We start from the raw sequence: 24,483 nt of genomic DNA, 5'->3' as shown, positions 1-24,483 counted from the left end.
CCCCCTTTTAATTTGATTGTAGATGTTCCAATTGAAATGCTTCAGAAAGCTGCTACTAACAGCTTGGTACAAGGGCTATGTACCTCTGTATGGGTTGGAGGCATCATCTACCTCCAATATGCCGGTGACACCATCTTTTTTGTTGACAAGAACTTGGAAAGAGCACGGAACCTGAAATGGGTCCTGAACTACTTTGAGCAAGTCTCTGGTATCATACTTAACTTTTAGCAAAAGTGAGCCCATTCCCATTAATATGGAAGATGATGAGCTACACCCTTCATAGATGTTCTTGGATGTAGTAAAGGTCAATTCCCTATTAAGTACCAAGGAATACCCCTCCAAAATGATAAGCTTAGAAGAGAGGATATCCAACCATTGATTGATAAGATTATTAAGAGAATGGCAGGCTGGAGAGGGAAACTCCTCTCTTATAAAGGAAGACCGGTCCTTATCCAGGCCTAACTGGCTAGTATTCCTATTTACTTGCTTGAAGCATCTTCAAATTCCTCAAATGGGCTATAGAACTCATTAACTCTTAGATGGCTATCCACCTCTGGAATGATTTTGAGGGCCATAGGAAATTGCACTTGGTTAATTGGAGATTATCTTGCATCTAGAAAGAATTTGGTGGTTTAGGTGTGCCAAATTTACAAGAGGTTAATATTTGCTTATTAGGATCATGCATTAAAAGATATAACTTGGAGCGGATAAGCCTTGGAAGATGATTATTGACCATAAGTACAAAACTGACAACCCAAATATTTTTACTAGTTCCTTTTGTCATAAAATCCATTAAATTTGGGTATAGATGGCATATAGGTAATGGTGCTAAACTTAGGTTTCAGGAAGATACTTGGTTCGGTACTTCCCCTCTAATTGTTCAATTTTGGCCACTTTATTCAGTCTGCAATGAGCCTTCTAAAACTATTGCAGAGGCCTGAGATGGTAACCAACTTAGGTTTACCTTTAAGAGAAATTTTACTGTCTGGATAATAGAGCAATGGTTCCAGCTTGCAGGTATTGCTAGAAGCATTTCATTTCATAATGATACTGATTCTTTAGTCTAGCAACTGGAGAACAAAGGTCATTACAATACTAGTTCTCTATACCATGCTATCAATTTTAGCAGAGTGCGGCGTGTGTATCTCCTTGCTATTTGGAAACTGGTAGTGCCCCAAAAAATCCACATCCTCCTTTCGTTGCTCTCTCATAATAAACTTATGACTAGAGACAATCTTAGAAAGAGACACATAATTAAACCCCTAGGCCGTCTTTTCTGTGTAGAAGATGAAAATATTCACAATCTCTTCTTTGACTACATAGTGGCCAAAGCTATATGGCCAGCAATTAATGAACACTTGGGATTCCTCGAGGGAGAGACTACGAATCTGTTGCTAGGTTTTGCATTTCTAATAAGAATTCTAATCTTAATATTGTTTGTGCCGCTACCATGTGGTGTATTTAGAAGTTTAGGAGATTTTCAGTAACACCATGTGGTCTTCTATCAAGCAGGTTGGGTGGAATTTCTTGAAAACTGTCAGGCTTTGGATGTTCATCCTGGCAAAGGATCAAACAAAGGTAAGTTTGGAGGCCTTATGCAACTCCCTTTCAACCAACTTAAGGAAACCTCTGTTGATTCTGAGCGACTTTTTGTGCCTAGGTGAAGATAACAGGCCTCAAGCAACCTGTCTTTGGCTCTCCCACACGTGAAGAATGGCCTTTGCTAAAGAATGATGCATCAAGCCCTACATCACCTCTGGAGATCACCTAGTTGCGGACGGCTTCAACGAAAACATCACAAGATGTCCGGCATTTGTGAAGCTCCCTCTTTAGACTTGTTCTTCCTTTTAGATGTAGTTTTTGAGTTGTTGGAATATTTTGGTTGTAGCCCGGATCTCGTTTGTGTGGTTTCATTTATATGGAGCCAGCAAGAGCTTCCCTGTATTTCTAAAAAATATGTTCGCCAAGGTGGAGTTTGTTGGATGTATCACGTATTTTGTACGAGTTGTATTGCTTAGAGTCATACACTCTGTGCATAGGGTGCAGAGTCACGTTAAAGTCCATATCAAAGATAAATCCACTGTCAGTCTTAGGACCGAGTCAGTCTCATGGAATATAGTATAGTGGGTACGAGCCCAAGGAATCTCGTTGAAGACAACAAAGACATGGTTACTCAAGTGCATGCCCTTGAGATGTATAATAGCCCTACGTCCTGCTATGCATTTTGTGAGAATGGTGATCTGAATGACTTGAATGGTTATCTGAATGTCTTTGGCAGAGGTCTTCGAGTCCTTTTATAGGCACCTTTTCTTCAGCATGATGTCTTGATTTTTCACTTATCTATGTTGAAGTGTATACGTGGATTGCCTAGCACTTTTCATAAGTTCAGACTTTTGGTTGCAGAGGCCAATGCATGAAGCTTACCATATTAGTTCAGACTTTTGGTTGCAGGGGCCAATGCATGAAGCTTACCATATTAGTTCAGACTTTTGGTTGTGTTGGCTAGTGCATGAAGATTAACATGGTATCAGTGCCAAAGTCTTGAATTCAAGTCCTAGCTTTCGCAATTTATCTAAAATTCTTGCTACCCCCATCTGTGTCCACTTATAGGCCACTTGAGCCACACCTCCAAGTCTATTCACGTGTCGACTTCCCATGTCACACATGAGAGGGGGTGTTGAACTGTATGTGGATTGCCTAGCCTTTTTCATTAGCTTAGATATAATTTTGGTTGCGTTGGCTAGCGCATAAAGCTTAACATGGTATTAGAGACCAAGGTCTTGAGTTCAAGTGCTGGCTTTCTCAATCTATCTAAAATTGGTTGCTAACCCCCTCTGTGTCCACATACAGGCCTCTTGGGTCATGCATCTGAGACTATTCACGTGTTGACTTTCCGCGTCACACGTGAGAGGGGGTGTTGTAGTGCATATGTAGATCGTCTAGCCCTTTAAATAGTTGAGGCTAAACCTAGGCATGTGCAACCCGGCCCAAGCCTGGCACAAAAATAACAGGTTCATCTGGGCCAGGCTCGGGCTTTTAGTTTAGGCCCAAAATTAGCCTGGGCAAACCTGACCTGCACAGATCTAGAGACCTGGCAAACACCCGCCGCCCTATAAAACGTCGGTTTCCCATGCCTTATTGCTTCGTTCCCAAACAAACCACCTTATCCCCTTCCTCCTAACCCTAGACTGCCCCTTCACACATCCAGGGTTGCTCCCTTTTCTCCGCGGAGGCTGCCCTGCCATTCGACCCGCACGCTGCCGGTACGCACGATGACGACGCCGCTCAGTATGCGCATAACTCTTCCCTGGCCTTCTTCTCCATCCTACCACCACACAGATTAAATCACACAAAATAGATCTGATACTCCTATCCCTATTTATTCAACACCTGCAAGTCCTCACCGTATTCCTTCCCTCTGGCCTATGCTCGATTTGCTGCTGCAGCATGGATCTAGCCCTGGATCCTATTCTAGAGTCAAAACATACGTGGAGGAGAAATCAATACGGAATAGTATTTTTGTCTCATGTGGTGATGCACTCACGAATGAGTGATTCTTTTGTCTTCTTTCATTTGTCTCTTCTTTCTAAACCATCCAATGGATTTGTAGGCTTGTCAAGCCATGAGCATGTATTATGTACTATTCTCCGACAAGTATTTTTGGACGGAGGGAGTATTTTGTGTAGTTCGCGTGTATGTATGGATCTGAATATTTGTCCTCCATACTGCTACTGTTGTGTATTTTTTCTGACAAAATGCTACTACTAATGCTATATCCAATTCATTAGATCTCGTCTCTGATGTATATACGTGCTCTTCCATATTTTTTTATAGCTTGTCCAGTGAATGCACTAAAATCTACACGTATCTCGTTCTGCAAATTGTTTGATAACTGTGATTGTCGGGCATTCGAGCCAGACTCCGGGCTTATGCGTTCGACTGGGCTCAGGCTTGCAAAACACAAAAAATTGTTTGATCGAGCCGACGTCAGGCATGACTATTGAGTGTCAGGCTTTTTAAAGCCCAGCCGAAAACCTGGCCCGACCAAAGGAATGCCCAACTTTAGTTCAGACTTTTGGTTGCGTTGGCTAGTGCATTAAGCTTAACATGGTATCAGAGCCCAAGGTCTCAAGTTCAAGTCCTGGCATTCGCGTTTTACCTAAAATTTGTTGATGAATAACGAGTTCAAGTCTCTGTAGGGCTAGAAAAAAAGCTCGAAGCTCACGAGCTAAACGAGTAGCTCATGACTCGGCTCGAATCTGACTCGAACTCAATGAATAACGAGTCAAGCCGAGCTTTAGTTTAAGATCGTTTATAGATTGAGTTAAAGGAGCCGATCTCACAAGTACTCGTGTAACTCGTTAGGCTTCGTACAAAAGATCAGCCAAGCACACCATGCGTCCCTGGCGCACAAGACAAGGCCCAACCACTCAGGAGACTCACACGTCGCACGCGACGATTTCTCTCCTTCCATTTCCTATTCCTAGCAAAGTTATAGACGGCCGATTCCCCTCCTATCTTTCCTGTTTCTTTCTCATGTGAATCGTGACGCCGGCAGCTTCACGCCTGCGCCATTGATGATACCGACAATTGTAAGTTAAGCTCGTACATGCTTACAATTGTTTGTGAAGATTGTACATGTTTAATACGTACATTTTACATTCCCAAGTAATCATATTTATCATATTCGTAAGGTTTTATGTCCATATCCTTAACGAACTTAACAAGCTAAACGAGCCAGCTCACGAGTTATACGAGTCGAGCCAATCTTGGATTTTGGCTTGTTATAGTAAGGAGTCGAGTCAAGCTAGCTCGTTAACGAAACGAGCTTTAGCAAGCCAAGCTGGCTCGACTCGGCTCGAATTCCAGCCCTACCCCTCTGTGCCCACGTATACGCCTCTTGAGCCATACCTCTAGGTCTATTTATGTTTTGACTTCCTGCGTCACATGTGAGAGGGGTGTTGAATTGTATATGTGGATTGTTTAGCCCTTTCTATCAATTCAGACTTTCGGTTGCATTGGCAAGTGCATGAAGCTTAACAATCTAATCCTCTACAAAATTAGGAACATATCTTCTAGTTACAATAGAATCCCTATTCCTCCCGGTACCTACCTTTGTACGACCGTCTCTAGGCCTCGGGGACCCTAGGCACTCTTTGGTAGACTTGGCCCATCCACGCCCATAGGGTATGTACCTTCGATAGTTCAACACTACTCCCCGACAACCTCATATATTGTGGGAAATGTAAGCAATGCCAAACATAATAGCACAGGCACGCCGAGGGAGTGGGTGGCATGTGTCGGCACCCGGTCGACCAGTGTGCAATACTGTAGCAATATGAATGAGAAGAGCACTCGTAGTCCTGAAGATGTAGGCCTCATGTTCAAACTCCGTCATCAAACGGCGTACCTTTGTGACATATTGTTGTGATTGTTGTCCTTGTATGATCGTCTCCCCCTCATATGTCTAACATGCATTGCACTATTGCATATCACCATCAAATAACCCCATTGGATGTTTGTGGGTTATTTTGCAACCGTGGAGGGATATGGCACCAAGGATGCAACACTTTCTTCTTTCCTTTGGCGCTAGGGTAAAGAGTAGTGAACATTTTTTCTTCAATGATACCCAGACCAAGTACAATTTTTATATTAGAGTAATTTTTAATGTTTTACCCCCTAGTCTTTGGAGTGTCAACAATGACCTGATTTATCTATTTTTCTGTCTTTTCCCAACATTTGTGTTTTATTCCATATGTCGTATGCCACATGACACTAACCCACTTACAACAATAACAATAAAGCCTTTAGTCCACATGACACTAACCCACTTAAAAGGTTAAATTTGTTGGATGCGGTAAACTATGGAATAAGAGCGTGGTAAGAAAAAGGAAAAACAACAATCAAGTAGGCACTCAGAAAGAGCCACCAACTGTAGAGTAAAAGGTTAATTTTACTCTTGCTAATAAAAATTTCTAGCAGTGCTCTTCTCTACATTTCCATAATAGAGAATCATCCTACGATCAAAATGATCAAGCATGTCAATGGAATGTTAAGAGACATCCATGAGAAGGGATTGAAAGCATGATCACTTTTCCCAAAGCAGGAATCCATTATCATTAACCAAATAGCAATATAACAACCAACGTATTTTTGCGTTTTGTGACTTGTGTAAATTGAAATAAATACCCCAAACACCAAGTATCCCACACATTCAACTTCAATAAACAAGAATACTTGTTAGGAATTCCTAGTTTGAAAGCCTGACAACCAATTATAGTTACTAAATGTAAATTTCTACTAAATAATAAACAAGAAGAAATTAAATCATCCTTGACAAAATAGAAGACTGAGAAAACAACATGTTTAAACAAAAAAGTAGTCCCACCATGGAAAATGGTATCACTCTTCTTTAGGGAAACAAAAAGGGTATGTTAACTAATTATCAATCAACGGCTCATTCAGCTCACTATGGTATTTGGAACTATGATGTAGATTTATGTTAGTTGCATATGAACTTTAACATATGATGTAGAACCTTGTTAATTGCACATGATCTTTACCACCCTTGAAAAATGTGTTTGTTGACATTTGAAAACGGTTTATAGCACTATTGAGAAGGATGAGATCAAATAGGAATTTTTCATCAAGCAATGAATGACAGTTCAATTACCTGTGAAAGAGGGGCGCTCCAACCTTTTTCAAGGGACCAATCAAGCGCTGGCCTCAGGTCCTTGGGATGGGCAACCCAACATCCACCTTCACCTAATGGTATTTCAGGACAAATTATCTGTAGACCAAGTAGAAAAAGTACAATACAACTCATATTAAATGTAACCACCAAATGTAGCAATAAATGCAGGTATTGTAAAATATACACTAGTGCAACGAAAAACGAAATAAGTTTGTTATCCTTACAAATAAAAGCCAAAGAGAAAACATTACATTATACATACAACAACAAAACTATGTGCGTAGAGAGATGTTCAAATCCTTTTGCTAGAATAGAAAGCATTGCCTTCTTTTGGATGCCATACCGCTCATACTTTGGCTGAGACCAGACTCAATTTTTCATCTATAGCACCAGCAAAATTTGGTACCAACAACACCAGTGGTAGATAAATTTACAGTTGTGGTTCTTCTAGTGTTATGAATGTGAATTTTTTTAAAGAAATGTCTGTCTTAGCATTAAGGATCATTACATGTTTGGTAAGTTAAAACTTGTATTGTAGTCCCTTCTCCGTTTCACATTATCGCCATCACCAATACAACACATTAATATTTAGTATAATTTGCAAATATAGCAAGCACAACATGAAATCAGCATGCATGCAACATGTTCAATAAATAATTATGTGCAAATATTGCAAGCATAAAAACGTAAGTCAAAAAAGCAAAATAACTTGTGTCTAATCAACAAAGGATAATAAATTGCGTCCGGTCAAAAAGCATAATAAATTGAGAAATCATTATATGCAAATAAACAAGAATACTATTCATACTCCTACCCTCATGTGATTTTCTGAACATGAAAATTTTGATAACTTTTTGAACAAAGCAATTAATGAGTTCAAATAACAGTGGATAGCTACTTGATTTCACGGAAGGGCCAGGCAAGTGTCATTTGTGTTCACCATAATAAATTATTACCTTAACTTTGTCATCATCCAGCAACTCGATAATTTTCCCGGTCCAGAAACAATCAGTGTACCACCAATCAATCAAGTCACCTACTTTCCAAGGACTGCTTACAACTGCTACAACATCCATTTGTTGCCCATGCTCACAAATATCATTCTCCCAACACCACTGAGGAAAAGGAGGTCGTAGCATGATCTCCCTATTCTGACTTGCTTTCTGATTACGGCATTTTGGGGGAATTTTGTAGAGTCTATTCCATTTCCTTCCTGTCAATACATAAAAGAAATAATTTAGAAAACTAGAGCTGACAGTCTCACAAAAATTATGTGCTATTCCAGGTCTGTTAGCATAATTGTACAGTATTTTACTCTTCGAACCGAAAGTCCAGCACTCAAAATCAAAAAAAAATGCTGATACATTTTCAACTCAACTTCACACTAGCAGTGTACAACATCTATCAGAATTAAAACACGGCAAAAAATCTTGCTAAGTTGACTTAGTCAATGGAGGGCAGATTCGCCTATTCCCACCTCTAGAGCGGTATCTAGTGCGGCACTTGTGTTGCACTCTCCATAGCAACGAGGTGGAGTTGCTCCTCCACAACCTTGTGCTGCTTCAGGTGGCACTAGAGCCTTGTTGATCCACAATAGTTCGTGGTTTTCTCTTTGAGAGTGAATTACAGCAAGCAATGAAGCACTTGGAGAAGAGAATAGATGTTGCAGAACAACATATCAAAGCATCGTGTGAAGATCTTAACCAAAGATTCGATCAGCTGGTTGAGATGATAATAAAATGTGTTCCCCTGCTACCAATGAAAAAGATTTATCAAAAGAGGAAGAACACGTTCAATGACGAAGAAAGGGATGTAATCTTGGTGCAACACTACCACAAGAACGTACAGTTCAGCATACTTCAAGAAGGCCAACTTATGTTGAAGCTTTTGAAGGTGAAGAATATGATGATGTCCTTGAAGAATCTGATCTCTATGCATATCGAAGAGTACCCAATTGCAAGGTATACATATAAGTGAACGTTGAGATCCCAATGGAAGGTTGATATTGAAGGGTGCCTTGATTGGTTATATGAAGTGGAGACTTTCTTTGAGGTCATGGATATTCCGAAAGACCAGAGTTCCTTTGGTCGCGCACAAGCTGAAAGGAGGAACGATGCATGGTGGCATCGCCTTCAAGAAGAATGTAGGCTTATAGGAGAACTTGGCAAATGAAGAGTCTTTTGAAAGGGGGATTTTTGCCTGTTGATATGTTAAGATCCTATTTATCCAATTTCAGAACTATGCTCAAGGAAATAAGATTGTTTCATATTACACGGAGGAGTTTCCAATGCTACAAGTAGGGTGCAACCTTGACGAGACTCAAGATCAACAAGTCGCAAGGTACATCAATGATGCTATTCAAGATCGATTGATAATGCAGCAAATATGGTCCGTTGATCAAGCACAAGCTATAGCCATAAAGGTCGAGAGGTTTGTCAGGACAAAAAAGACAACTAAGACCCCATATCCTCATACCGAAGGCTCATCGAAGAGTTACACTAATAGACTGGAGGAAAAGACCGCTCCACCAAAGGCAAAACGATCGACGCATCCCGAAGCAAACTAGAGGGCACTTAAAGGCCCAAAATGCCCCAAAATGCTATGAATGTGGTGACCACGTATCCAGCGATTGTCCACTGCAAAAATTTGTTAACACAACTATCCATGATGGTGAAGACGATGAGGAAGAATACGAATATGAAGATGTAGAGGGACAAGAGGTTTGTCAAGAAGGTGGAGAGGTGGTATGTGTGATTCAGCGTCTCCTATGCTCCACACCACAACCTTACAACACACAACGAAAAAAAATATTTGAGAGCAAATGCATGGTGATGACAAGGTGTGCAAATTAGCGATTGATAGTTGCAGCTGCGAGAATCTTATCTCCCATAATTTGATGAACCATTTAAAGCTTGAAACTCATGACCATCCAAATCCCTTCACTATTGGGTGGATCAAGAAAGGAGTGAATATGAGGATCACCGTACAATGCGACCTGCTACTTTCTTTGTACATGAATTATTGCATAAATGTGTTGTGTGGTGTGATTGATATGAAGGTCCAGCATGTTCTTCTTGGGAGACCTTAGCAATTGGATCTGGATGCATAAAGGGAAGAAAAAATTCTTATTCTTTTATTTGGACCAAGAAAAATATCATTATTCTACCAAACCAAATTGATGGCAATACCTCTAAGGAGGAGGGGAGAAGTATGTTAACTATCTCCCACACCTCTAATGAGTTTATAGAAGACTTGAAGAAGGCAAACTTGTTTGCTACAATTATTGTAAAGGGAGAAGAGCACTTGACAATTGCATCTCTGACAAAGGTACGTGGCTTATTAGTTGAATTTCGTAACATACTTGGAGAGCCACAAGGCCTACCACCGATGAGAGAAATTCAACACAGAATTGACTTGATTCCAGGAGCGAGTCTTCCTAATCTTCCACACTACCGAATTAGCCCAAACGAGCATGATATATTGAAGGAGAAAGTGGAGGAATTGTTGCAAAAGGCGCACATTCAATGAAGTATCAGGCCATGTGTTGTACCAGCCCTGCTCACGCCAAAGAGAGATGGATCTTGGCGCATGTGTGGACAGTTGAGCCATCAACAAAATCACCGTAAGGTAAAGATACCCTAGATATGTTGGATCAGCTTAGTGGAGCAAGAGTGTTCACAAAGCTAGATCAAAGAAGTGGTTATTATCAAATTCGTATCAGAGCCGAGGATGAATGGAAAACAACCGTAAAGATAAAGGAAGGGTTGTTTGAATGACTAGTCATGCCATTTGGACTCTCAAATGAATCAAGTCCTTCGACCCTTCTAGTCCAATTTGTTGTGGTTTATTTTGATGACATCTTGAAGCAAATGAGAATGAAGCCTTTGATCACATTTCAAAGGTGCTAGGAGCAATAAAGGAAAATGAGCTCTACGTCAACTTGAAGAAATGTGTTTTCCTGCAAACACAACTTTTTTTCCTAGGATCTGTCATAACATGTGACAGTATTCGTGTTGATGATTCTAAGGTTGAAGCAATCCGAGAATGGCCAACTCTGAAGACCGTTTCGAAGGTAAGAATTTGTTTATGGCATTGCAACTTTCTATGGACGATTTGTGAAGAATTTTAACAACTATCATGGCACCAATTACCGAGTATCTGAAGAAAGGAAAGTTGCAATGGACAGATGCGGCTGAAGCTAGTTACAATGAGATCAAGCAAAAACATGTCTTGGTGCTACCTATTTAAACAAGAATTTTGAGTTGGAGTGTGAAGTTAATTGAAGGCAGAAATGGAGTACTTGTCAGCAAGAATCGTATGCAGTTTTCCAAGCTTTAAAAACTTTGTAAGTCTATTTGCTGCCTAAAGAGTTCATCGTTTACACTAAAATCAATCCAGCATTTTAGAAATCAAAAGCATGTTGATCATATGCTAGCACTCGGGGCAGACCTAGAGCACAAAATAACAAATTTCAAAGAAGAAACTAATATTATTGGATTCTTGATTTCTCAGCATAAAACAATTCCTTACTTTCATCTGGATAGTCTATATACTCCACCTGACACTCCATGTGACCACTCCTGATACACATATCGGTGATCTGAAAGTAAAATTGAGATGATTTAGCTACATCCAATCTCACAATACAAAACAAAATAGGCCTTTGTCCAAACAAAGAAGTAACAATATGCCAGGTGAAACGTACGAGATGGATTATCACAAAATGAGATAAGCAGAATATTAGTTAAGGTACATTTCTTTCAAATGCACATTTTTTACATTTTTTTTACAGGAAGACTGTATAGTAGCCCCCGAGCACCATGGTTCTAACTCTTGGCTAGAGAGACACACACCCCAACTAAACCACAACACTAAGAGATGGCTAACGTCAACGACATACGAAATAATGAATCTAAGTGCACTGCTAGATGTCTACATCAAAACCATCATGGATTGTGCTTGGTCCTCTAGGGTGGACATTATGCCAACAGAAAGTAGTGACACCTTACGAATTCTGCCCTATAGGGTGTCATCCTCCTGTTTGGTAGTCCATTGTCAATCATCAAGGTACCAACCAAACTCATGAGACATGTACTTATTGAGATCTAGTTTGATCTTGATACGGCGGCCACCATGGACTACACTTTGTCAAGCACTAAAAGTACCAAGTGTCGCAAGTGCTGGTATACATATGGCCAAGATATAGCATGAAAAGATGAATCCTCACCTTTAGGCATGTCCATCTATCGAGTAAATAGCATAAAACCACCACAATTTGGGTTAGGGTTTTGGAAAACCACCACATTTTGACTTTGCTCCCAATACTGCCAATAGTGTGCTAATTTTTCATAAAAAACACTGATGGCGCAGTTGGTTAGTTTTGACTGTGCATATGAAAAGCCGGGCCCACATGTAAGCACGGACATGGCACAAAATGTCAACTCCATATGTATCGACCGTTAAGTTGGGTGTGGCCATGTGGGGCCCACCCATCAGCATCAACCCTCCTCTCTCAAACTATTTGCTCTCTACAACATTTCCTCGAACAGCTTGCGTGCATGTTGGTGCAATTGCGACCGGATCATAAGTTGATCCTCCTTGCCACCAATATGGCAATGCCATGCCGCTCATCCCCGTTGCATGTGCCATTGAGTTGGACCACACCACGCCGATCATCCTGTCACCTGTGCAGTTCTACCAACGAAAATGTCCCTACTGAGCTCGCAAAAGCTGAGGGCGTCGCCGCCGAGCAATTCGCCAGCAAAGCGTTTGGGGAGGCGGGGCTCCCATCCCTCAAAGCATCCCTCTTCCTCCACAAATCGTTGTCGCAGCCTCTTGTCTTTGACATCCCCCCTCGCAAGCCCCTGGCGACGGCGACGTGTTGCTGACTAGGCACACCGGCCTTGGTCCCTAAGATGGAATGTGTCGCAGCTGCACGTCACGATCTTGCCGGGTAGGCCGCAGCATCACGCACATACAAATCAAACTGCCCAGAAGACACATGCATGTAGAGTTGACGTTGATGGATCCTTCAGGCTAGGTAGCTTCACACGTGCAGTAAACTACTAGCCACCGGATGCCTGGTCGATCTAGAGTAGGACAACTCGGCGAAACAATCATGAACATCGGGGTCGCCGCAGCAGCTGGCACGGCATGCTAGCTGCGAGCATGTGCACGCAACTCTAGGCGCGATGGTGTGACAAGGTGGCTGCGGCAGGCAGGAGGAGATCACCAGCATTACAGCCAGAGCCCAGGTGAGCCAAAGGAGGTCCTAGAGGTACCAAGTGACGGACAACATGAAGACCATGCCATCGATTTACACCGATTCAGTCCAATTAATTTGGAAGACAATGGGAGGTGAAGATAATGGACATGGTGGTTTGGCTCAGGGTGGACATTGGTTGCGACCACGAGAAAAAGTGGACTTTGTTGTTAAGCCAAGACGCAACGCTCATGGCCGGCAGCGACAATGTCGAGTGTTTCCTGGACGGTGCTCGACGCCAGCTCACCATGGGGGAAGTGTGCCATGACCAACGCACACTACGGCCATAGCTGGCAGCATCAGCACATGCAAGTATTTGAGAGAATGCCTCTAACATCCACATGACGTCCATCGCTTACAATCATTATGTCATGCGACATTTGCCTGATGAGTGGGCCCAACCCATCATAAACGGGGTAATTAACCAATTGTGTCATCAGTGTTTTTGCGAAAAAATAGCCCCAATATCAATGGTGTTGGGAACGAAGTTAAAATGTGGCGATTTTCCAGAACCCTAACACTGATTGCGGTTGTTTTATGCTATTTACTCCTGTCTAATCCTATTAATGATGGTATGCTACTTGGCACTCCTACCATTGTCAGGTTGGATGAGGTATGATACATAAGCAAGAGAGAAAATAATCATTCTAAGAGAAGCTAAAGGCAAAATTGGCGTTTAAATTTGAGACATTACACGCATAAGAGGAGATCTCTACAAATGGAGGGTGTCAAACAAAAGATTTTGGAGTTGCAGCTTTAAACTTCAACTTGGCATGGAAAAAAAATACTTAAGACATAGTGCAAATTAACAAACACGGCAAAATATGAGAATGTCAAAGTTGAATCAATACTCTTGATCATACTCCTCTTGTTCGAGTTTACAAGGCCCTTCTTGAAAGAACACTAGTTCCAAGGCAAAGCAAATAGGGAGAGAGAATTAGTGTGATTTGATGCCAAAAACGCTCATAACAAGGGGAAAATGGCTTGCATGAATGAAGGGGAATTAATGTCGATTTGGAAACCGAGTAAATACCACTGCAGTTAGGAGGGGAATAGATGAAGGGCCTTGTAATCTCAAATTTTAAGATTTGGGAAGGGGCCTAATACACCCGAATAGAGGAGTACTTTTCCAATGAGGTAAAAGACAAAGATATAGCTACATAATTAAGGTACTAAATTATGAAATGTGTCATAGTGACCACAAAAAGTAAATAATACTTCCTCTGTTCCATAATATAGAGCATATAGCTTACTATTTTTATAAGTCAAACCTTGTATAGTTCGATCAGGTTTACTAAGAGAAATATTAACATTACTACCAAATAAATACAATATCAAAGTAGGTCCCATGATGTATCTGATGATATATATTTGGTGTCATAAATTTAGACATTTTTCTCTATATATAAACTTGTCAAAGTTTACCAAACTTAAATCTTCAAAAATCTAGAGAGTATAATTTAGGAAAGTATCATGTATGAAAATGCATATGAATAGTAATTTGACAAAACGTACTAAAGAGAGATGTATTTACATACATGAACAAGCAAGGTTAAAGAAATTGCAAGTTGTACCTTGCACCGGAACCATGCACCCCTATAACCAACATTATAGGATCTTATCTCTACGGCATCTCCAACTTTAAACGGAAGTATTAGGTCCATTCTGAGCCACCCAACTACAATAAAAAGTTGTGTTAACTACGAAGATTAAGAATCACACACTCAACTAAGTTAAATAAAATGCATACATTAATATCAACACTAAACTACATAAATAAATAATTGTACGGATTAATCAGTGAATCGGCCCATTAACTAAATTTATCGGTAACACGTTTATCGGTAGGTTAACTAGGGCCATATCTATATATCTTAGGCTACATAGCAACATGCAATGTACTAAATGCCTAAATATGCTATTGTACACATGAATATAACAAGGAAAACTGCGGCTGCTAGGGCACGCCATTGATAGGGGACAGGAGCGGCGCCAGCGACTGCTCAAGTGGTCGGGGAGGGGGCGGCGAGCTCCAGGGATCGACTGGACCCAGGAGTTGGGGGAGGGGGCGGCTGCTTGGGGAGGGGGGCGATGACCTGGAGCGGGAAGGGATGCAAGCTCAGGGAGCGGGCAGCGAGCTCATCTGCCATGCTCTATGCTGGTCAATTGGATCGATCCTAGAGGAGTGAGGGATGGGGCAGTGAGCCCGAGCAGGAGGAACAACTGGGTGCCTGGATCCTGGAGGAGTGCAGGCGCCTCTCGCGGACGGCGGCGGCTGCTACTCCTCGCCTCCTCCAACCACTAGGGGAGGGGAGGGTAAGAAGGGAGGGAACGGGCTTGACCTAAAACGCCCAGTTTCGGGGTAAAAGAGGGAGCGGGCGAAAATTTTGGAGCCCGAGTTTCTCTCTCCCTCTATTCAGCTAATCTGCCCACATGGATAAATCGACCTGACAGCCGATTAATCAGCTAGACCAACTAATGCGATGGATACGGGTTATCGCATCCATGACCTATGGATTCAAAATTAACCGACCGATTAACTGAAATATTGGCTGATATTTAGAACAATGCCTAATAGTCACTTGAGGCTTAATTAGCGAGAGAGACCAAAGTAAATTGGGGTTACGGAATTTGATTTGGAAAATATTGTCAACTTGCCTGGGTTTAGTGGAGATGGCAACTTCGTGAAAGATGAGCTTTGATAGGGGAATTGCAAAATGGGATTAGGTCATAGGCTATCAACGAATTGTACTTTGAAACCACCATAATCAACAAAATGGATTGGGTCATTCTTTACCAGGATTTTATGCCATCCTATAAGGAGATATGTTTCAGTGAAATGTGCTTTGAAACCACCATAATCAAGAGATGCAGGACTCTCCCTGTCATCGCCCCCTTTATGTACGATAACAAGAACATCTATTGGAACTTCTAACAGGATTCCCAATGATATGTGATATATGCAACAATAGCAACATGGGGAGAAACACCACTTTCCCAAGTGCCCTACCCTCCTCAACTTGCGTTCTAGTAGTGCATAAGTAAAGATGTATCGACATTTCGGAATGTATGTGGTTAATCCAGTTTCTTTTCTTTGCCCTCGACTTAACCACTGGAACGTGCATAGAGCAACGCATAAATCTCATCATGAAACAATATCACCAATACGGACCACTGGAAAACTTTGGTGCGGCAATAAATGCTGGATTTACCTGAATCTGAATTTCTTGGTGTTCCCGACCCGTCCCAAGCCCACGCGTATCTTTAAAAACCTGAGACTTTTCTGCACAAAAACAAAACGATTTGAGTCGAGAACTACTCTGAACATGGAACCTGTTGAAAAAAATTAGGTTCGGGAACTAGCCACATTGATGCGCCATCGATGGGGATTTATTTTGCCGGTCAACAGAAAGACATTGGTGATTTTTTTTGCAGAGGAGGCGGCACGGGGTCAAGGGAAGAGGGGCGGAGGAGGGGAAGGGGAAGACGGCGCACCTGAACTCCGCGGGAGAATCAACCGGTGGAAGACACCCCACGCCGCGTGGCCGGGAAGAAGGCCTCCCGGAGGAGAGGGGTGGCGCACCTAGACTCCGCGACGTCTAAATATGCTATTGTACACATGAATATAAAAAGGGAAACTGCGGCTACTAGTGGTGCCATGGACAAGGGACGGGGATGGCGCCGGCGACTGCTCGAGTGCTCGAGGAGGGGGCGGCAAGCTCGAGGGATCGACTGGATCCTCGAGGAGTTGGAGGAGGGGACGGCTGCTTGGGGAGGGGCACGATGACCTAGAGCAGGAAGAAGAAGGGATGCGAGCTCGGGAAGGGACGGCGAGCTCGTCTGCCGTGCTGCTCTGCTAGTTGACTGGGTCGATCCTAGAGGAGTGAGGGTTGGGGCGGCAAACTCGAGCAGGAGGAAGAAGCTGGGTGCCTAGATCCTAGAGTGGCGGGGCCTCTGGCTGACGGCGCCAACAGCTGCTCGGGGCGGGGACGGCTGTTGCTGCTCCTCGCCTCCTCCAACAAGGGTAACGAGGAGAGGGGAGGGTAAGAAGGGAGGGAGCGGGCCTGACCTAAAAGCCCAGTTTTGGGGTAAAGGAGGGAATGGGCCAAAATTTTGGAGCCCAAATTTCTCTCTCCCTTTATTCAGTTAATCGTCCCACATGGATAAATCAGCCCACATGGATAAATCAGCCTGACAGCCGATTAATCAGCCAGACCAGCTAATGCGATGGATATGGGTTATCGCATCCATGACCTGTGGATTCAAGAGGTGCAATGGGAGAGAAAAAATACCACACACACCTAACATAATAACCATGACTCAAGACCCGAATAGGTCCACGTCCTTTACTTCAACATGGCATCTTATCAGTCTTGTTGTTTATCCTTCTTCCCACTCTCGCTGACGGACATGCATGGTCATAGATGGTTTCTTTCATCTCCAATTTGTTTTTGTTGAGGTGTTCATTTTCCATTTGAATTAGCATCGGTACAAAAGAAAGACGGGTCATGCACTACTAATTAACGTTGCATCCTAAACAACATTATAAAATTATTAACATGTGAAACAACATCATATTCAGATTCTACACATTTTTCTAATCAAATTTCATATATTGGAGTTAGGGTTTAAAAGATATGATTTTTTGAAGCATTTGAATCTATACCTAAATAGCATTTAAAAATGATTAACAGGTAAAAATAACATCATATTCATATTCTACACATTTTTCTAATCAATTTTCATATATAACATGTTAAAATTAAAGTTACGGTTTAAAAGATATGAATATTTTAAAAAAGCATTTGAATCTATATTAAAAAAAATCTAGACAAACAATGGGTTTATTAACCAAAATCTCAGGAGGTTTTCTGCAAAAAGCGACATGTTTTTTATTCTCACTTAAAATAGGACTGCAGGTTGATTAACCGAAACCTCAGAGGGGGTTTCTCACTTAAATCAGGACCACATGTTGATTTCACGAAAGTACGTGGACTTTTTTGCAAAATGTGTGACGACGAATGAACAAAAGCCATCGACAATTTATTATTAAGTGAAGATATCGACCGATATTTAGAACAGTGCCTAATAGTCACTTAAGGATTAATTAGCGAGAGAGACCAAAGTAAATTGGGTTGATTTGGAAAATATTGTCAGCTTGCCTAGGTTCAGTGGAGATGGCAACTTGGTGAAAGATGAGCTTTGATAGGGGAATTGCAAAATGGGATTGGGTCATAGGCTATCAACGAAATGTACTTTGAAACCACCATAATCAACAAAATGGGATTGGGTCATTCTTTACCACGATTTTATGCCAACCTATAAGCAGATGTGTTTCAGCGAAATGTACTTTGAAACCACCATAATCAAGAGATGCCAGGCCTCTCCCTGTCATCGCCCCTTTATGTACGATAACAAGAACATATATTGGAACTTCTTTTAACTGGATTTCCCTTACAGTATACATACGCTGAATGATATGTGATATACGCAATAATAGCAACACGGGGAGAAACACCACTTTCCGAAGTGCCCTACCCTCCTCTACTTGCGTTCTAGTAGTGCATAAGTAAAGATGTATCGGCATTTAGAAATGTATGTGGTTAATCCGTTTTCTTTTCTTTGCCCTCGACTTAACCACTGGAATGTGCATAGAGCAGAGCATAAATCTCATCATGAAACAATATCAGGAAAACTTTGGTGTGGCAATGACTGCTGGATTTACCTGAATCCGAATTTCTTGGTGTTCCGACCCGTCCCAAGCCCACGTATCTTGAAAAACCTGAGATTCCGCACAAAAACAAAACGATTTGAGTCGAGAACTACTCTCAAGACGGAACCTGTTGAAACAAATTAGGTTTGGGAACAAGCCAGATCGATGCGCCGTCGATGGGGATTTCTTTTGCCAGTCAACAAAGAGACATTGGGGATTTTTTTGCAGAGGAGGCGGCGCGGGGTCGCGGGGGAGAGATGGGGGGAGAGGGGAATGGGAGGCGGCGCACCTGAACTCCGCGGGAGAATCGACCCAGGCGGAAGACACCACGCGCCGCGCGGCCGGGGAGAGGAAGGCCTCCCGGAGGAGGGGGAGGCGGCGCACCTGGATTCGGCGAGGGCGGTCGGCGGAAGCGCCGTGCGGCGAGAGGGGCGGGGGCGAGAGAGGGTTTCGGGGGGCCAAATTTGGAAAATCTGGTGGTTCTCGACCTCTCGGCTAATCAGGTTTACAAGTGCACAATTTTATTTTATTTTTGAGTCTCGTTTACAAGTGCACAAAAGTTCAGAGATTTACCTGTGGGCTTTTCCTGTTGGGCCTTTGTAGCAACACTTGACGACCCCTACAAAACTACAGGAAAATGACATTGCTCAACTAAAATAATGGTTTTGTCTCAAAAAAATAAAATAATGGCTGTTACTCAAAAAAACTCAATCTTGAGCAAGAGCATGAGTTCTTAAAAGCAATCAATGATGATCTTCGCAAGAAAAGTTCTTCTTACGTTGCCAAGCATTTACTCTTATCTACTTACATGCCTCAAGTCAAGTCTAGTAACAAGAACAAGAAGGATTCTTCCTCTAGTAGTAACAATGATCATGCTAAATCCAATATTGTTGCTTCTAGTAGCTCTCTTGATTCCACTAATGATTCTCTTAGCCAAGTTACACTTGAGCAAGAAAATAGCTTATTGAAGGGAATTATAGAGAAAGGTGTATACAAGATCCTTGCTGGGAGTAAGCAATTCGAGGAAATTGTACGCAAGCAAGGAAGGCACCGGAAGAATCAAGGTGTTGGTTTTGAACGAAAGTTCAATGCCAATGGAGTTGAGTGGGAAGAAGATCAATACCCCAAGACGAAGTTTGTTCCTCAACAAGAGAAGTATGATCCTACTTCCTTCAAAGGAACACAAGCTCAAGATGATCTTCCACCATAAGACCACAAGCACAAAGGCAAGGACAAGCTTCAAGAGGAGATTGATGCATTTGAAGAAGCTCCTAAGGCCTTGGTCAAGTGGGTTCCCAAGACTACGTCAAGTTCTACTTCATCAAGCACGACTACAACACCAAGGATTCCCATCAAGATGATGTGGATCCCGAAGAAGAAGAACTAGAGAGTTCTTGAGGGTGACTCCGCCAACATTCTTCACTCATATCATTATGGCAAGGACAAGTGCAATCAACTTCCATATCTTGCACTAGTTCAAGGAGTCACAAACCCTCATGTTGGTAAGGCAAGGGACAAGGTAACCTAATACTTTCATGGACATCATATTATGTGTGCATCACTCTATGTCTATGGATATACTTGTTTGTTCCTTGTGGGACTAATCCGTGTAGGTATTGAAAGTGCAACTCACTCCAAAGGATAGCTCCAAATGATCTACATCAACATTGATCATCCACATCTTCAACACCTACATGAAGTCATCATCGACAAAACCCAAGGTTAGTTCATCCCTCTAAGGGGGGATCTCACATCTAGGGGGAGCTTAACTCTAAGAATTGAGTCAAAGCATCTCTAATGATATGAACACATCAATGCACTATGTAAAAGTGGTAACCCCACTTGAGCTTAAATGATGAGTATGACCTATGATCAAATGTTCTCATTTGACTCCTAAGTCAATATACTCATATATAAATGACCTAGTCATCGCCGATTGTTTTTATAGATGCTAGAAATTGTTGTGCATGTTTTGCCACATATTTCATTTGCCATTTTATTGTGTGAGCATGTTGGTTGCATATTTAACTCATTCGAGGACATCCACTTGTTGCTTTGATTGATTGGCTTCTTTTTCTTTTGCCAAGTGGATGAACAAGAATGCCTAAGAACCTTCTCTAGCTATTCATGCTTTTCTTGTCTCAAACTCTATTCATGCTACATCACAAAATTTGATCAAGTCAGATTCGAACCACTCTGTGTGAGGAGCACTCAGAGTCCCCGATTCGTCATGGACTTAAACTTCCAAAACTTCTTTGTGTGTTTCGGTCTGACCGATTCTTCCATTTCGATCATACCGAGATCACTAAGTCGATCTAGGTTTTCAATCTCGGTGCAACCGATTTGAACTTTTCGGTCTCACCGAGTTGCTGTAACTGTCAACAGTTATGCATCTCGGTGCCACCGAGTTGTTCCAGTCGGTCACACCGACAGGGTCGGGCTATATATACACACGGACAAAAATTTGGAAAACTTCTCCAAACCCCTTCTCCCGCGCATAGCTCGCTCTGCCTCCTAGGTCTCCGGATCATCGACTTCGTCACCAGCCGCCTCCAGTTGCTGGTCTCCGCCGCCGTCAACGGAATTCATCCCCGCTGTTGCCGCCGTAGCGAGTTCATCGCCAAACTAGGGTATGGACTCGATCACAGTGCTATCCTCGTCCGATTCCTAGCACATTGTGTTCATTATGATTCTTGCCACGATTGAAACACATCTATCCAGACAAAACAATCCTTAGATTAGATGAGATTTGAAAATTTAGGGTTAGGTTTCTGCCGAAACCATCTCGGACCCACCGAGTTGAAAAACTCGGTTCCACCGATTCGGCTAACGCCATTACACAAGTGATTCTCGATCTGACCGAGAATTGCAAATCGGTGTGATCGATTTTAGAACTCAGTGAAACCCTAGCAGTCTCGGTGCCACCAAACTGTGACTCGGTATGACCGAGATCACTAGTTTAGGTTCCAAAAGCTACTTCGGTACCACCGAGTTTGCAAATCGGTTGATCCGAAATGCTTTCTGTGGAAAACTAAAACTAGGTTTTTGAATCATTCTTTTGCAAAAATCTCTGCTTTTTGTGATGCTCACCCATTCTATCTCAACTACATCTATTCACAGGGTCAGCAATCAGTGTTTTCAGCATGTCAGACCAAAGTGACAGCCAGAACAGGGAAGAGGAGCAGATTCACATGAGTGAGGGCACTAGTCCCTCTAGTTCCTGAGATGAAGGCAGCAGAAGCACTCCTAGCAATTTGCCCAAAGCAGCCACAAGAGCCAGAAGGAAGAGAACCTCAGACTCTGAGGATGAGGACTATGTGGCAGCTGAAGATGAGACTACTTCCAAGAAGGTAGTGCTAAAAAAGGAGTATGGCTCAGCAAAGACCACAAAGCCTGGACTGAATAGGAAGGTCCCTGCCAAGAGGACACCTATGCTGAAGGTCAGAGGATCAACACAAGAACCTGAGAAACCTGATCCCAAAGAGCCAGCTGCAGAAGGAAAGAAGAGGAAGGAAAGGGTCAGAAAGACCATGGCCAGAGTTGTTGGACAACCTTCCATGATGGAAGAGGAGGAGGAAGAAGAGGTTGCTGCACCAGCACCCAAGGCACAAAAGCTGATGGGTGATGCTATAAGGTTAGGGGCTGCATCATCAAAGCCCAAGGAAGCACCCAAAGCTGCCTCCAAGGCCAAGTCTGCACCTAAGAGGAATACCAGGAGCATACCAGCTGCTGAAAAGAACAAGGCCCCAGTGCTTGAAGTTGCTGCTGAGGAAGAAGATGAAGGACAAGTTCTGAGGAAGCTGAAACCCAAGATTCCAGACCACGACGATGCTCATCCAGTGGCTGAGAATATGAAGCTGAGGAAGGATGCAGGGCTCGGGCAGTGGAGATTGTTTGATCCCTATGCAATCATAAGAAGAACTGATGTTGATTACAGGTTCCACACTAAGGAACAACAGGACTTTTATGAGACCGTGTTGTTGGACAAGAAGCCCATAGTTTGTGACATGAGGTGGGTAGACTGGAAATACATGAAGGAAAATGAGGATCACTACCCAGGAGTATTTGACAGCTTTAAGGCTTGTGGAGTTGATGAGTTTGTTGGACAGAAGTTCACAAACTAGAATGATGAGCTAGTTATGCAATTCTACTCCACAGCTCACTTTTATCCTGATGGTAGAATAGTCTGGATGTCTGAAGGTACAAGGTACCAATCAACTATTGAGGAATGGGCAAATCTGATCAATGCCCCAGAGGAGAAAGAAGATGACTTGGATGTCTACTCCAAGAAGAAGAAGGATCACAATTCAATGTCACATATGTACAAGGAGATCCTAAACAAGGCACTTGAGACTTTCAAGTTTGGGTCTGTCCATTTTCTTCTGTCAGGGCTGCCAACGATCAACTGGATCCTAAGGCACACTCTCTTGCCCAAGTCAGGTGACCACAACATGATTAGAGGGCATGCAATTAATTTGCTACACATATTTGATGTGCCACAGAAATTCAAGGTCACGAGCCTCATAGTTGAGACTATCAAGAGGACAGCAGCAGACCAAAAGAGAAGTTGTGGATATGCCCCACAAATCTAGGAGTTGATAAATTCCAAGATGGGCACAGGCAAATACCTGTTGGATAAGGAACACTTTGTTCTCTATTCAGATTTTGAGGACAATCAAGTTTTCATGAATGAGAATCAACCATCATCAGTGCAAGCTCAAGAGAAAAAGGAGAAGGCAAAGAAGGAGAAGGCTGCCAAGATGCCAACCTTAGAGGAGGCATCTGAGTACTTTATGAAGAGCAAGCAGGACCAGCTTGGTTACTTAATAGCATCAACTCTGAGGATTGAGAAGGGGTTGGCCACCCTAACTCAAAACCAGGAGAGCCTGGAAAGAATCATGGAACACAAATTCTATGACCTTGATGTGAAAGTAACTGAGATTCAATCAGTTGTGGAGCAGCTACAGGATGACATGCAGGAGAGGAAGGGCAGGACAACTACTGATGCATTTGCCAGAGTGCCTCGAGCTCAGAGATCAGTTGCAGAGCGTAGGCAGACACCAGAGCCACTTCATCTGCACCAGCTACAACTCTAGTGCAACCAGCTCCGGCACCAACTCCTTCAGCTCCATCCACATCAACTGAAGTCTTCGTCCAAGGAGCCATCTCTACACCACCAACTGAAGACCAAGCCTGAGAGACGAAATAGTACTATGCATTTTCTAGGAACTTTTTGGTAACTTGTTGCCAAAGGGGGAGAAAAATGTATAGATCATAGGCTTCGAGAGAGAGAGAGTTTGCTTTTGTTCTCTCTTGTCTTCGTGGTTGAACTTTATTTGCTTTTGCTTGCTTGAGATACTATGCTATTATCTGCGAGACATTGATGATCATGTGTTTGATCATAAGCTACATTTATGCTTGTTAGATGATATTATCTTATTTATCTTAATATGATCATTCACTTTGCTTGATGATGAGTGCATGTATTCAATCTTTATTATTTTGAGCGCTCCACCAAGGTGTATGTGACATGGAAGAGTAACCCATGAGCCTAATTTCTTGTGCATTTGCAGTCCAAAGCAAATCTTAAACTATGCACAAATTTAGGGGGAGCTCTTGCTTATCACATACTTCTCAAAGCGACGATGTTTTTCAATCTTATTATCATTTGTCGAAGCTTTGATCTATATATTGTCATCAATTACCAAAAAGGGGGAGATTCAAAGTGCAACTATCCCTAGGTGGTTTTAGTAGTTCATAACAACATATAGCTCATTGAGCTAATACTATTCCAAGACAAATATTTCAGGAAAG

At 42.4% G+C, this 24,483-nt stretch overlaps 1 protein-coding gene across 7 annotated transcripts in view; it reads right to left on the bottom strand.

Moving 5' to 3' along the window:
- Positions 1–19,173, bottom strand: part of LOC123072311 (uncharacterized) — a 28,069-nt gene extending 8,896 nt beyond the window's left edge. For 4 of the 7 annotated variants that reach the window (XM_044495865.1, XM_044495870.1, XM_044495869.1 and 1 more), the window contains exons 1-7: positions 18,959–19,170; positions 18,682–18,738; positions 16,169–16,239; positions 14,531–14,634; positions 11,225–11,294; positions 7,651–7,907; positions 6,674–6,790 (exon numbers count right to left, since the gene is read on the bottom strand). In XM_044495865.1, the coding sequence (XP_044351800.1) occupies positions 6,674–6,790; positions 7,651–7,907; positions 11,225–11,294; positions 14,531–14,620 (534 nt within the window). In that variant the 5' untranslated portion in view covers positions 14,621–14,634; positions 16,169–16,239; positions 18,682–18,738; positions 18,959–19,170. Of the gene's footprint in view, positions 1–6,673; positions 6,791–7,650; positions 7,908–11,224; positions 11,295–14,530; positions 14,635–16,168; positions 16,240–18,681; positions 18,747–18,958 lie in introns of all 7 variants that reach the window. The other 3 variants (XM_044495868.1, XM_044495866.1, XM_044495871.1) reach the window with 3 other exon arrangements.
- Positions 19,174–24,483: the final 5,310 nt, after the last annotated feature.

Source organism: Triticum aestivum, chromosome 3B (genome assembly GCF_018294505.1).
Source record: "Triticum aestivum cultivar Chinese Spring chromosome 3B, IWGSC CS RefSeq v2.1, whole genome shotgun sequence".
NCBI lineage: Eukaryota > Viridiplantae > Streptophyta > Magnoliopsida > Poales > Poaceae > Triticum > Triticum aestivum.
Note: the sequence above shows the minus strand (reverse complement) of the source record. Positions and strands in the feature narration are given on the sequence as shown.